This window comes from Pteropus alecto, unplaced genomic scaffold (genome assembly GCF_000325575.1).
Source record: "Pteropus alecto unplaced genomic scaffold, ASM32557v1 scaffold45, whole genome shotgun sequence".
Classification (NCBI taxonomy): Eukaryota; Metazoa; Chordata; class Mammalia; order Chiroptera; family Pteropodidae; genus Pteropus; species Pteropus alecto.
This window is the reverse complement of record NW_006442491.1, coordinates 21,304,397-21,318,516: the sequence shown is the minus strand read 5'-3', so window position 1 is coordinate 21,318,516 and position 14,120 is coordinate 21,304,397. Positions and strand designations below refer to the sequence as shown.

The 14,120-nt window shown below is 56.3% G+C and overlaps 2 protein-coding genes across 2 annotated transcripts in view; one reads left to right on the top strand and one right to left on the bottom strand.

Moving 5' to 3' along the window:
* TRPC4AP (transient receptor potential cation channel subfamily C member 4 associated protein) overlaps window positions 1-5,038 on the top strand; it is a 59,499-nt gene extending 54,461 nt beyond the window's left edge. The window contains exons 15-20 of the mRNA XM_006921744.3: window positions 754-763; window positions 1,033-1,232; window positions 1,824-1,932; window positions 2,739-2,851; window positions 3,721-3,927; window positions 4,132-5,038. Of these exons, the coding sequence (XP_006921806.1) occupies window positions 754-763; window positions 1,033-1,232; window positions 1,824-1,932; window positions 2,739-2,851; window positions 3,721-3,927; window positions 4,132-4,269 (777 nt within the window). The 3' untranslated portion in view covers window positions 4,270-5,038. The remainder of the gene's footprint in view (window positions 1-753; window positions 764-1,032; window positions 1,233-1,823; window positions 1,933-2,738; window positions 2,852-3,720; window positions 3,928-4,131) is intronic.
* An 83-nt stretch (window positions 5,039-5,121) lies between these two features.
* Window positions 5,122-14,120, bottom strand: part of MYH7B (myosin heavy chain 7B) — a 24,106-nt gene continuing 15,107 nt past the window's right edge. The window contains exons 21-38 of the mRNA XM_025039722.1: window positions 13,201-13,552; window positions 11,990-12,232; window positions 11,069-11,245; window positions 10,817-10,962; window positions 10,400-10,490; window positions 9,933-10,322; window positions 9,132-9,258; window positions 8,926-9,044; window positions 8,638-8,834; window positions 8,140-8,489; window positions 7,867-7,991; window positions 7,635-7,750; window positions 6,778-7,174; window positions 6,578-6,703; window positions 6,328-6,498; window positions 6,134-6,238; window positions 5,957-6,052; window positions 5,122-5,468 (exon numbers count right to left, since the gene is read on the bottom strand). Coding sequence (XP_024895490.1) covers window positions 5,142-5,468; window positions 5,957-6,052; window positions 6,134-6,238; window positions 6,328-6,498; window positions 6,578-6,703; window positions 6,778-7,174; window positions 7,635-7,750; window positions 7,867-7,991; window positions 8,140-8,489; window positions 8,638-8,834; window positions 8,926-9,044; window positions 9,132-9,258; window positions 9,933-10,322; window positions 10,400-10,490; window positions 10,817-10,962; window positions 11,069-11,245; window positions 11,990-12,232; window positions 13,201-13,552 — 3,655 coding nt within the window. The 3' untranslated portion in view covers window positions 5,122-5,141. The remainder of the gene's footprint in view (window positions 5,469-5,956; window positions 6,053-6,133; window positions 6,239-6,327; window positions 6,499-6,577; window positions 6,704-6,777; window positions 7,175-7,634; window positions 7,751-7,866; window positions 7,992-8,139; window positions 8,490-8,637; window positions 8,835-8,925; window positions 9,045-9,131; window positions 9,259-9,932; window positions 10,323-10,399; window positions 10,491-10,816; window positions 10,963-11,068; window positions 11,246-11,989; window positions 12,233-13,200; window positions 13,553-14,120) is intronic.

Genomic DNA, 14,120 nt, shown 5'->3' with positions numbered 1-14,120 from the left:
AGCGAGGCCTTCTGGAGGTAATAGCCTGGAGGAGCCAGGGTGTTGGGTGTCCCATTCTCCCTGCAGCGCTGTGCACTGCTTTCCTGTCCTGAGTCCTAGACAGTTGGGCAGGAGCAGCCGAATCTCCTCAACCAAATCTCTTTTTTAAAATGCCAGTGCAGATTACCCTACTCTTAGCCCTGAGTTGCCAACTGTGGGTTCCCCATGGGCACTTAGCGGGTAATTAAGGGATCTGGGGGGTGGCCGTGGAGGAGCACAAGAACATTAGAATTACCCAGCAAGACCTTTTGACCCTAAGGAGATTTTGCTGCTGACTAAAACGATATTTCCCTTTATTGAAAAGTGACCTTCAGGAAAAGCAAAATTTATTAAAAGATGGGGGGGAACAAAATGGCCAAAGCTATAATTGGTTGAAAATATATATGTATTTATATATATGTGAACAAGAAACTGACTCATGAATCGTAAAATCCATTTGGAAAATAATTGATCCAAATCTGTGTAACTTCAGGAAAATGCGGAATGGAAACAATTTAACTGTTGTAGAAAACTTTATTGAGTTAAATTGGCTTTTATGTTCTTGATAAAAATTCATTGATTCTACTGTAAATGTTTTCATTCATAAACATAAACACAAACCATGGGGTCAAAATGTGTCCCGTACCCTTAAACCTTGTGCTTCATTTACTTGAGTGGCCTCGGTGCTTGGGCAGTGGCCAGTGTTACATGGAGACAGTGCCCCTTGCCTGCAAGATGGAGAGCTGTGGCCATCTTGGTGCCTGCAGAGCAGGTTGCAGGCTTTAGCTCTGAGCCCTGGGCCAGCAAGAGAGGTCCTGGCTACATACCCCAGCCCATCCCCTTCTGTGAGTGTCGGGCCTGGCCTTGTCCTTGGAGCCACCAACATCCTCAGATGAGAGTCTAGACAGGGAAGCAGATTCCATACCCCTGGATGCTTGCTCAAAGCAGACGTCGTGTGGTCTGGGCTACATGCCAGGCCCTGGTAGGAGGCAGGTGGCAGGCAGCTTAGGAGAGTTCTGCCTTGGGGTGGCAGCCACCTTCCTACCTTCACCCTGTCCTCTCCCACCCCCCAGCACATCCTGTACTGCATTGTGGACAGTGAGTGCAAGTCAAGGGATGTGCTCCAGAGTTACTTTGACCTCCTGGGGGAGTTGATGAAGTTCAACGTTGACGCATTCAAGAGATTCAATAAGTACATCAACACTGATGCAAAGGTAAGACTAATTCAGGTCTCCATGGGGTTTGCCATGTTGTCCAGAAGTTATCTTTGGAGCCCTGGTCCTCACTACTTCTCAGGTGCTGGTTTTAAATTAGAGGCTACCGGGTAGTCTGGGCAGTCTTGAGCAGACATTCATTAGCACCTCTCTGTGCCGGGCATGAAAGTGTGATAGTTGTGGCAGGTGTGAAGGTTGGGAACAGGTGGGCTGTGAAAACAGTTCTGAAGCTGTGTGGAGAGTGCCATATGAGCCCCAGAGAGATGGAACTGGACCTGGTGTGTTAGGTTCAGAAGGTGTGTGTGACAGAAACCCAGCTTAGACTAGTTGAAGTAAAAATGAGTCCAGCACCCTTCGGTGGAGAAAATAGTGGATGTGGCATCAGAAGATCTGGATTGAGCTCTTACTGAGGCTGCTTATTGGTGGGTGATAAGGGCATGTCAGTCAGCTTGTCTGAGCCTCTCTGTCTTCCTATCAAAGACAACTGGGCAGGGGTAGATCAGTGCCCCTTGCAGTGACCACCTGCTCTGGGCCATGGCTGCCTCCAGTCAGGAGCCTGCCACCTCCCATCTAAGCCTGGTCTCTGCTCAGTTCCAGGTGTTTCTGAAGCAGATCAACAGCTCGCTGGTGGACTCTAACATGCTGGTGCGCTGTGTCACTCTGTCACTGGACCGATTTGAAAACCAAGTGGACATGAAAGGTAAGAAAAGATCAGAATGCCAAGGCAAAGAAGTTCAGTGTAACCATCCTGGTGTCAGACACCCAGCTTTCAGCAGGGAGACAAGAAAGGCTGGAAGTAGCCACACCAAATGCCCACATGGCTGGGGTCAAGATGGTGGATCTCGGGGTGATATATTTTTTACTGCTTTTACTTTTCTTTATTGTTTGTGTTTCCTTTAATGAACATATATAACATCTGTATATTCTATTGTGTTTACCACCCAAAGTCTGGTTTCCTTCAGCTACCATATATTTGATCCTCTTTACCCACTTCACCCTCCTCCTACCCCCCTATATTTGACCCCCTTTAACCATCTGCCTACTCCCTCCTCCCCCACCCCCTACCCTCTGGTAAACCAGTAGTCTATAGTCCATGTCCATGAGTATATAACATTTTTAATGAAGATGAAAAACCATTGTTGGTAGCAGAATCCAAAAAACGTTCTTTCTGTTCTGAGATCGCCTGGGATGAGAAGGACCCAGGTGGCGAAGCACAGGGAAGGCCTCAGGGAGCAGTCTTCCCTGAGCACGACTGAAGGAGAGGTGGCGGTGAACTCCCATTTAGGGCTCTAATAAGAATGCATGCTTAGCCTGGGTGGCAGAACAGTTGGAGATTTGTTCTTGCTGCAGCCAGCCTTTTCTTTAGTTGTTTTGATAATTGGGGCATCCAGCTTCAGAGTCAAGACCCAAGGGGGGCTTGACTAGAGGCCTGGGTTGAAGGGCCTTGTGCCTGAGCCATGAACCTGCTTCCGAGCCTGCTGCTCACACCTCTGCCTCTGTCCCCAGTTGCCGAGGTCCTGTCCGAGTGCCGCCTCCTTGCCTACATATCACAGGTGCCCACTCAGATGTCCTTCCTTTTCCGCCTCATCAACATTATCCATGTGCAGACGCTGACCCAGGTGAGAGGCCCTGCAGATGTGCAGTAGGGAAGAGTGTCTCAGAGCCTGACTGCTGCTCTCTCCTGCCCTCATTGTAGCAGAGTAGCTCCTTGAGACTCATCTCTCTTTTCCTGGGAAACCCTCCCAGCTATTCTGAGGACATTTTCCAACACGGGATCAGTGCCCCATTTTACAGATGGGGCCTGAGGAGGGAGCAGGTCTCTGAGGTCACAGACGGGCAGGTCAGAGTCGGGATTGGCACCGAGTTCTGACTCCCATTCCAGTGTTCTCCCTACCTGCCTGCTTTGCAGGCTTTGAGCTTGGACCTGAGGTTGACTCCACCCTCTTCACTAAATAGCTGTGTAGTTAATATTCTCCAAACTTCACACCTCTCTTTGAAATGGGGGTAATACTAGTACCTCTCAGAGATTTCTTTTGTTGCTTTATCTGACAGACATTTAGTGAAGCAAGGCCATGGGCTGGGGATGCAAAGTGAACAAAACAGAGACTCTTCCCTCCTAATGCTCATAGTCTACTGCCAGATGAAAGTTAAAAGGGGAGATAACTGCATCTAATGCATGCACTCAGGGATCGAAGCTTCTGGAAGAAGTGATGGCTGAGTTGATTGGATAAAGAGGTAGACTTTAGAAAGATGATGGTTGATGTTCCCATATGAGTGGGGGATAGGGACCAGGAAGGTGCCGAGGGCAAGATGCTGGCAGTGTGGGCATCGTTCCTTTCCCCAGTCCTCTCTCAGGTTTGTGCAGGGGCAGTTAGTGCATGGCTCTTCAGAGTCTGGGCCAGGGCCACACCCCTCCCTGCCCAGTGGCACCCCAGGCCCACCAAGGGCCATTGGGGCTACCTGACCCAGCTGGCCTGGGGCCTTGCAGGAGAACGTCAGCTGCCTCAATACCAGCCTGGTGATCCTGATGTTGGCCCGACGGAAAGAGCGGCTGCCCCTGTACCTGCGGCTGCTGCAACGGATGGAGCACAGCAAGAAATATCCCGGTTTCCTGCTCAACAACTTCCATAACTTGCTGCGCTTCTGGCAGCAGCATTACCTGCATAAGGATAAGGACAGCACCTGCCTGGAGAACGTAAGTGCCCCCACCACGTGGTTTTGGTGGGTGGGCTGCGAGCATGCAGACGCAGGGCCACTCAGAAGGGCATTCAGGGTGCGTGGTCCCTGCCTAACCATGTGGCAGGCAGCTCTTTATCCCCTTACCTAGGCCCTCCCTGCAGGGTGCTGGCCTTGACCTGGGTCCTCTAGGTACCCCTCAACCCCCTCTCTCTTTGCCCAGAGCTCCTGCATCAGCTTCTCATACTGGAAAGAGACCGTGTCCATCCTGCTAAACCCGGACCGCCAGTCACCTTCTGCCCTTGTCAGCTACATTGAGGAGCCCTACATGGACATAGACAGGGACTTCACCGAGGAGTGACCTTGGGCCAGGCCTCGGGAGGCTGTTGGGCTAGGGCTAGTGTGGGCGAGTGTGGGTACACGTGCCGCACTCCCTGCCCTGTTCCCACCCCTGCCTTCCTGCTGCTGTCTGCCTGCCCCACGTCTTTGGGTACAGACTTGGTGGGAGGGGATGTCTAGAAGCCCTTGGCCTCTGCGTCTGAGGGCCCCAGTTCCTGGGAGACCTCAGTTCCTTCAAGATCCCCATGATGAAGACGGGCACTGTGCCTACCTTTCAGAACTTTGGGGCCTTGGCCCACCTGGAGGTAAGGGGACTTTTAAGAGTAGCTCTGTCTGAGCGCCTGCCCAGTCTCTTGGCCGTCAGTCCTGGGGTGGGGAGAGTGATGGGCACCCTCCCCTGTGAGCCAAGCCCGCCCTGGCCTTTGGACCCAGGCAAAGGCTTCTGAGCCCTGGGCACAGGTGGGGGATACCAGAGAATACTACCTTCCCCCAAGCCTGCCCATCTGCCCCTCCCTCATTTTCCTTTAGCTCTTCTGGTTCTGTTTGCTCATTGGCCGCTGTGTTTGTCCAGGGATTTCCCCCTAGATGTGGGGGACCTTTTCCTTCCATACCTTGGGACACGGGGTAGCCGTGCCCTGCCCCGGCACCTGTCCCAGGGCAGCGTCTCCTGCCTGAGCCCAGACACACAGGAGCCTGCCTGGGAGCACACCCTTGGCCCCTCCTTGTGTTGCCAATTTATTAACAACAAATAAACCAATTAAATGGAGACTATTAAAGAACTTTATTTTAAATGACTGATGTGGACCTGACTTTTGTCCATGGGACCATGTGCTCCCCCGCCACCTGAGCCCAAAAGAATGGGAAAGAAGCCAGCTGGAGCTGCAGACATGATGTTTATTCAGGGCTCAGCAGATGAAGATAAAGATAGGATGTCAGGTGAGGGGCAGATGGCAGGCATTCCTCTTCAGAGCCCAGGGGTTCAGGCATCACTCCTTGTGCTGAGGGAAAGAAGGGTGGCTGAATGAGCTGTAACACCTGCACTGCCATGCAGGGGACAGGGTGGTGCCCCCGGCTGCCTCTTACCTTGGGTCCCAGGGCATCCCGGGTCCGCGCCCGCAGCTTGTTGGCCTGGGTTTCTGCCATATCTGCCCGTTCCTCCGCGTCATCCAACTCATGCTGGGCCTTGCGGTACTTGGCCAGGTTGGTGTTAGCCTGCTGCTCCTGGAGGCGGAGGCAGGAGGGGTCACCCTTTGGTAACTGAGATGGTCAGTCTGGTCCCCATCCCATCCCCAGAAGGGGGCTGGCTTCTCCTGGTCCTCAGCTCTGCTTCCACCACCACTACCTGTGGCCCTTCTCCCCGCTCACTAGTACCCAGAGCAGGAAGGAGGGGGTTGAAACATTCCTTCCAGAAGTGCCCATGTGCCAGACTTGGCCCGGAAGAGGAAAGCACATGGGGTCCCTTCAGAGACAGAGCTGGGTCTCATCTTTTGCTGTTAGAAACTTCCTACTGGGACATCAGGGTCACTGCCCTTTAGGGCAGCCTGCCTACGCAGAAAGCTAACACTCGGGAAGCCATGACTCAAATGGAGCAGGGCTGACTATTGCCGGCATCTCACCTGGCTGCAGAGCTTGGAGCCAGCACTGCAGCTGGGTTACCACAGGTGTCCTGACCAGTACCAGGCCCCGGGGCCCAGACCTGGTGTACTCACCGCCTCTTCAAACTGCCGTTTGTAGCTCTTGACCTTGCTCTGCAGCTTGTCCACCAGGTCCTGCATGCGAGCCAGGTTCTTCCTGTCCTCCTCAGCCTGCACAGGCAGAGGGACTCAAGTCTTGCCCAGAAGGGACCAGCTCCCAGGCCACCCCTTGAGATGGACCTTGTCACCCACCTGGTATGCAAGTTCCTTGACCCGGCGCTCATGTTTCCGCACCCCCTTGAGGGCCTCCGCATGCTTCTTTTGCTCAGCATCGAGCTCGGCCTCCAGCTCCCGGACCTGTGACCAGCCAGGGGATAGGCCTGATGCTCCAAGCCTGCCCTTGGGCTGGTCACCGTGCAGGGGAAGGGACAGGGAGCTATACACACCTTGGCCTCCAGCTTCTGCACCTGTTTCTTCCCGCCACGGAGGGCAGCTTGTTCAGCCTCCTCAAGCCGTGCCTGTAGCTCCCGCACCGTCTGCTCCAGTGTCTTCTTCATCCGCTCCAGGTGTGCACTGGTGTCTTGCTCCTTCTTCAGCTCCTCAGCCATCATGGCTGCCTATGGGGGAGAATGTGGCAAGGTCAGGAGGTGGCCAGTCTGGACATTCCTTTGGGCTCTCTTCCCAGCCCAGCCTCACGTCGGTAATGGCCTTTTTGGCCTTCTCCTCAGCTTCTCGCCTCTCCTGAGCAGCCTCCTCCACCTCTCCACTCAGCTGGGCCAGATCCACCTCTAGCTTCTTTTTCTGGTTCAGGAGGCCTGTGTTCTGGGGGGAAGCAGAGCCTCAGAGCCAGCCAGCAGGTGGCTACCCCACACATCCCTGTGAATCCCTGTCCCCACCTGTGAATGCAGCAGGTTGAGACGCTCTGTGGCCTCCAGCAGTTCTTGTTCTGCCAGCCGGCGGCTGCGCTCGCCCTGCTCCAGGGCAGCCCGAAGCTCTTCCAGCTCCCCGGCCAGCAGTGCGGCCCGCCGCTCCAGGGCCTGTGCCTGCTCTCGGAGCTCGGCCGCCAGCCGCTGCTCCTCATCCCGCCCTGCCTGCTCCTCCTTAAGTTGGGCCTGTAAGAGCCGTGTGGCTGCCTGTGCCTCCATGGCCTGGCGGGTGGCATGGCCCAGCTGCAGCTCCAGGTCATTGAGGTCACCCTCCATTTTCTTCTTGAGCCGCAGTGCCTCATTGCGGGCCCGTGTCTCTGCATCCAGGGAGGCCTGCAGAGACTCGACTGCCCGCTGGTGGTTGCGCCTAGGAGAAGGAGATTGAAGGGGGTGGGGTTTTGGCCTTGTAAAAGCAGGTGGGTGCAGGTACCACACTGTTCTTACAAACACCCAAGGAATGCTGGAAATGTGAACGTATCCCCTGCTTTTAAGCCCCTTGTGACTGCCTGTTGCCCGTTGGAGCAAGTTCACAGATGAGTGAGGCTCTAGAGCACACAGACACGGGCTGAACTCTGACTCTACCCCAACTGTGTCCCCTTGTTGGCAAGTCCTGTAGCCTCCCGGAGGTTCACCTCCAGACTATAATCCGGACCTGAGAAAGTCGAGTGGGAGGGGCAAAGCAGTGTCGGTGCCAGTTTGTGCACACAATGGAGGCTCGGCACACTTTCCTTCTTTTCTCCTCAGGTGGCTGGGATGGGAGAGGCAGTTAGCCCTGGGGAGGGCGGATGAACCCTTGTGTGGTAGGGGAGGAATGGCCCGTCCCATACCTCAGGTTAGCGCACTCCTCCTCTTTCTCTGCCAGTTTCCGGTCCACCTCAGCCTTGACTTGGGATAGCTCCAGCTGGATCCGCAGAGTCTTGGTTTCTTCCAGCTCCAACGCCCCCTGGGGTGCAGAGTAGGCATTGTAGGCCTGGGGACCCTGAACATGTCTTAAGGGAGGAGGGAGGCTGGGGAAGCAGCAGGTCAGTGTCCACCCCACCCCTGTGGCCGGCCTCCCACCTCGGCCTCCTCCAGTGCGGCCTGGAGTTCGCTCTTCTCCCCTTCCAGCGCCTTCTTGGCTTTCTCCAGCTCCTGGATGCTCTTCCCACTGAGGCTGACGTGATCCGTGAGGTCACTGATCTCCTCTACAAAGTGGACAGGGCACTGAGGAGCCACTCCCATGGCTCATCCTCCAACCCTAATCCCAGGGTGACCTCACCAGGGCACCCTGTGTGACTCCAAGGTACTCCTGATGATCCCAGAGCAGTTCTCTGACCCTGGGGTGTGTCATACCCTGTAGGTTCTTGTTCTCCCGCTTGAGTGTCTCCAGGGCCTCAAGAGCCTCCTCGTGGCTATGCCGCAGCCGGAAGAGCTCAGTGCCAAGGCTGCGGGCCTCCCTCTGGGCTGCCTCCAGCTCCCGCTGTGTCTCCTCCTCTTGCCGCCGCCGCTCCTCCAGTGCCCTCTCCAAGTGCCGCTGCTTCTTGTCCAGTGCAGCAGCTGCTGAAGTCGCCCGCTCCAGCTCCAGGGTCACGTCCTCCGACTCTGTCTGCAGTCGCAGCTTGGCCTTCTCCAGCGATGAGCACTTGGCATGTGCAGCTTCCACCCCCTCCTCTGCCTCCTGAAGCCGAAGTGCCAGCTTCTTTCTAGGCCACAGGAGCAGACAGAGTATGGACTGTGTAGCAGAGGGAGGCTAGCAAAATAATGGCCCCTACATCTTCCCCCTCACCCCAACAGGGCTCAGGCACAGGCGTCACTCCAGTGTAGTGATGGCCTGGCTGGTAAGGCACTCACTTGGCCTCCTCCAGCTCCTCAGTCCTCTGGATGGCGTCTGCCTCATACTTGCTCCTCCACTGGGCCACCTCAGCATTGGCCTTGGACAGCAGCCGCTGCAACTCAGCCTGGGCCTCGGCCTCTTCTTCATGCTGCTCCCGCAGGAGGTCGCAGTCATGCCGCAAGGCCTGCACAGCGTGGGCCAGCGCACTCTTGGCCTGCAGGGACCCCAGTGACCTCAGCATCAGGCCGGGCCAGTGGCCCTGGTGCCCACCTTGCCTGCTGTGTGGCAGCCAATGGCCAGCCAACCTTGCTCTCCTCCTCCAGCTGCCTCCGCAGTTCCTCCAGGCTCTGAGTGGCTGAGGCCTTCCCACGGCTCAGCTGGCTAAGCAGAGACTCCTTCTCCTCAAGCAGGCGGCTCAGCTCCCCTGCAGGCCAAGGGGTGAGGTGGCAGGTCAGGCAGGTGAGGGGCAGCAACGAGGCCCCAGGGGGCCCAGCTGAGCCCCTGGCCTCACCGCTCTCAGTTTGAAGTCGCCCACGCTGGGTGCTCGCATCCGCCAGCTGACGTTGCAGTTCCTCCACCTTGATCTTGGCCTCACTCAGCTGATCCTCGTAGGCCCGGCACAGCTTCTCTGCACTGGCCTGGGATCCACGGTCAGGAGTCAGGACAAGTTTGTGAATCAGAGGGCAGATCTACAGCTGCTTATTAGACTGGGACTTGGGATAGCGAACTAGAAGACTAAACATGGGCCCAGAAATCAAAGGGCGAGTAGAACCACAAGTTCAAGGTCAGATTCTAGTGCTGGGCTATGGCTTAAAAGATGAGCATCAGAAGTGAGAGGTCTGGACTAGTCCTGAGGCTGGTGGGTCAGAGTGAGGTTAGGATACTAAAGTCAAAGTCAGCTGGGGACAGTGGTCAGAGGCCAGCTGTTACAAAAGTCAGGAGTCAACACTGGGTGTAGGGATACAGGACAGCTATTAGGTCAGAATTCACAGTTCAAGGGATGAGAGGCTAGAATTGGATGCTGGATCAGAAATGACCTATAGTCAGAGCATAGAGTTTCAGTCAGGTTTTGAGGTTAGGACTGGTGTGGGGTTGGGGTTGGATGCCAGGTGGATGGGTCAGGGGTCAGGGTCCATTATATGATCAAGACTAGCATGGGGTCAGTATTGGCATGATGGAGGTCAAGTGTTAGAGGCTGGGGTCTGCCTTTGGAGGCAGAATTAGAGTCAAGATGGCTATGGGAACAGAGCGAGGGGTCAGGAGAGGATGCTGAAGGCAGGTCAGAGGTTAGGGTCTGAAAGGAGGCAGACACCTTGCCACGGGCCAGAGTCTCGACGCTGGTACCCAGGTCATCCACCTCCATGCGGAGCTCGCTCTTTTCTTTTTCCAGCTTCTGCCGCACGCGCTGCAGGCTGTCCACCTGCTCGCCCAGCTCAGCTGCACTCTCCGCCTGCTTGCGCCGCAGGGCAGCCACCGTGGCCTCATGCCGCAGTGCTGCCTCCTCCAGTTCCCGCCGCAGGCGCCCCAGCTCGGCCTCGCGCTTGCGGCAGCCCTCGCGCTGCCCTGCGGACGTGCCGCCAGCCTCCTCCAGCCGCTCGCTCAGCTCCTCCAGCTCCCGGGCTGCCTCCGCCCGCTGCTTCTCCACACGGGCTCGGGCAGCCCGCTCTGCCTCCAGCTCCTCTTCCAGCTCCTCCGCCCGAGCCTGGGGACAGCCAGCAGCAGCTGTCACCTCTGTGGGCCTCTCATCCCAGTCCCTCCCCACCCCAGTCCCCCACACACCTGCAGCTCCTTGATCTTCTTCTGCAGCTGGGCTCCGAGGAGCTGCTCATCCTCCACTCGCAGGTTCAACTGGCTCAACTCGGAGTCCTTCCTGGAGGTTACAGGGGGACATGAGCCTGCCCTAGTCCTAACTTCCATCAACCTGCTTAGGGTCCCCCGGCACCCCCCAGCACACACCCTGCCTGAGGCAATCTGTACCCAGAGCAGCCCTATGTGACCTCGCTCCTGTGTTCCCTCTCAAGCCCTGAACCCTGAGCCTGGCTGGGGCTCTAGGTCCAGAGAGGGCAGGACACTACCCCTGGCACCCTAGTGAGCCCCATCTCTCAACCCTCCACGTTATGTGGGAGTGAAACTGAGAAGTGGGTGCAGGCTCGGGAGACCCCTGGGGGTCGGGTCTGCTGTCCACCCCATGCCTACTTCTTGAGCTGCTCCTCCAGCTGCTGCTTGTCTTGGGCAGCATCTGTCACTGACTCCTGTGTCAGCTTCAGGTCACCCTCCAGCTTGCGCTTGGCTCGTTCTGTGTCCATGCGCAGCTTCTTCTCCTGCTCCAGGGAACACTCCAGCTGTGGAGCAGAGTGAGGCAGACATGCTCAGCCACTCGGCCCAGCCAGTCACCATCTCAGCTTTTCTGGTGCCACCACACAGCCCTCTGCTGTGGCCCTGACTCACATCTTCCACCTGCTGCTCCAGCCGGAGCTTGGCCTTGGCCAGTGCGCTCACACGGTCCTCCTCGGCCTGCAGGTCACCCAGGGCCTGCTGGTGGGCCTCCTGCAATGCCTTCTTCTCTTTGGTCAGCCGGGCCACTGACTCATCCAGTGCTGCCATCTCCTCTGTCAGGTTCTTCACCTGTGCCAAGGCCAGGGTCACCATCGGAATGTCCCTCCATAGCCTGGTCTGAGCAGCCACCATGCCAGGTCACAGCAACCACCCCTTCCAGCAAGGGGACCTTGGGCAAGTCACTTCACTCTGACTCTCATTTCTTCATCCTTAAAGGATGACAGTACCATCCTCCTCAAGTTGTACAAGGGATTAATGAGCAAATGCTCACAAAGCCCTTCGCACAGTGCCCAGCCCAGAGGGACAGAGCGGTAAGTGCTGGCTCTTTGTGGTTTCAGCAGGTGTTCACAATGGCTGTTTCCTAGTCCTTCCTCAGTGAGCACCTGGGAGAACCTGAATAGCAGCTTTCACTCCCGGGCCTCACTTTCCCTCCTGGAGTCAGTACTCCAAGTCCTGTGAACCACATGGGGCTGTCGAAAGGGTTCAATGGTAGAAGGCATGGGAAGGCGCCTGGGGTTCCTGCCTTCCAGGAGCTTGCAATCCACAATTTGCTGAGCACCTACTGCATGTTAGGCCCTGTGATGAGTATTAGCAAAGGCTAGTTACACACTGAATCCTTAACCACCCTAATGAGGTAAGTGCTGCTATTAACCCCATTTGGCAGGTGAGGAAATTCAGGCCCACAGAGAGAAAGTGACCTTTCCAAGGATTACATAATGGGCCTGGCAGAGCCAGGAGTGGGATCTGAGGCTGCCTGGCCCTAAAGCCAGTCCACTGCCTCTGGGCCTTTCCCCACAGCCCACCCAGCCCCACCTTGTTCTCAGTGGCTTGCTTCTCCTTCTCAGCCTTGGCCAGCGTCAGCTCCAGGTCATCGATGTCCTTCTTGAGTTCCGTGCACTCATCTTCCAGCTTGCGCCGGCGGGCGGCCAGGTCAGCGTTCACTTCCTCCTCGTCCTCTAGCCGCTCGCTCATCTCCTTCACCTTGGCCTCAAGCTGCACCTTGGACTTGATTAGCAAGTGGCAGCGCTCCTCAGCATCTGCCAGGTTGTCCTGCTCCTGCAAGAGATACAGGAATGGGGCAGATTTGAGGCAGGGCCAGGTAAACCAGCTGAGGGACACCAGGCCAGGCCCTGGAGAGGAAAGTTCATTTGTCCATGCAAAGGTTTGACACCCATGCTCAGCTGGACTCTGGGGACCAAGGAATGACTATGACCTGCTCTTGGCTCTGAAGAGGCTCATGAAGGATGAGGCTTCAGGTGGAGGAATGGACAGGCTGGGGTAGAGGTGGCACCATCAAGAGGGGAACATGAGACAGGCTGGGGGCCACCCAGAGTGAGGCCCAAACAAGGGCTCTAGGGCAGAAGCGCTGGGCTGAAGCCTTTGGAGGGGTGGGGTGGGGAGCAGTGGGTATGCCAAGCCCTGCACGGCCATGGAGGGCTCAGGTATCCTCTCCCACTTCATTGTTTCCTCACTGCCTGGCTGTCGAACGGTCTCCTGCACTATCTGGGAGTTTTGTGACCAGAGACCCATCTCTGTCTTCCCACCAGTATATCTCCAGAGTTAGCCTGGCACACAGGTGACACTCAGCATATTTGCTGAATGAAAGAATGGCTCTGTGAGCTTGGAGAGATTCCAGACCCTTGACCCCTGACCTCTGGTTATTACCATTACCTGCCATGGGTTCCCATGGCCCTTAACCAGAGAAGGGAGCACAGATCTGTTTCAGGGACAGCAAAAAGGGGAGAGCTGGGCCTCCATTGCAGCTTTAGCAAGAAGCCAAGGTGGCATGGGGAGTGGAGCATTAGGACATGTCAACAGACTGAGCCCATGGCTGGGGAGGTAGGAGGCTGAGCATGGCACTTCAGCCCCATCTGGCACCTCTGTAGTAAGAAGAAAGATCCAGGTAAGGCCTGGGTGCCCAGAGCACACTTGGTCTGGTAGTATTTCTTTAGAGTAACCTAGGGTCCACTGGGGGTGCCTGGCACCAGGTCACTTAGGGAAAGCCCACCCCCTCCCCCACTCACTGCCTGCAACTGCAGAGCCAGGTCATTCTTCTCCTGGGTGACACTGACGTGTGTCTCCTCCAGCTCCTGGCGCTTGGCCTCCGCAGCGGCCAGTGCCCCTCGCAGCCCCCGCAGCTCAGCCCGCAGGGCCGCCAGCTCCTCCTCAGCCTGTGCCGAGCGCAGCAGTGGCTTCATCTTAAAAAAGAGCTTCATCCATGACCAATTCTTGACAGCATTGAAGGCTCGGATGTTCCACTGGATGGTGAACAGGGCATCCCTGGGGAGGGGCAGCAAGAGGTGGCCAACAGGCTCAATATTGTCTGTGCCCTTCGTGGTAACAGGTCTGCCCTGGGGCCAGGCATTGCACCAAGCTCTTTAGTTTGTGATCCCATTGAATCTCCCCAATAGCCCTTTCGAGTAGGTCCTAATGCTTCTGTTTCTCAGGTGAGGTTGAGGTGAGAAGCCCAAGGTCACACAGGTCTGCTGCCAGGGCAGGAGCTCACAAGCTCTGAATATCCTGGCAGCTCCTGCAAGTGTCCTAAAGACAGGAGGAGTGGGAAAGCCTCCTTGCTCCCGCTCTGTTAGCCTGTGAGCTGTGATAGGATTGCTTTGACTCAGCATCTACTCTAACAGCACCTCCTGCAAGTGTCCTAAAGACAGGAGGAGTGGGAAGCCTCCTTGCTCCCGCTCTGTTAGCCTGTCAGCTGTGATAGGATTGCTTTGACTCAGCATCCACTCTGCTGAACAGAGGTAACAGCATCTACCTCTTAAGTCTGCCCCTCCTTTAACCTAGATAACGCAAACAAAGTATTTTACCTGGGGCCTGGCACTTAGAAGAGTCTTGGAAATCACTAGATGCCTTATTACTACTCTGGACCACTCTCTGGGATGGCGTGGAGTGGAGAGATAGGTGCTCCAACACCAACTTTTGAGGTGAGGAA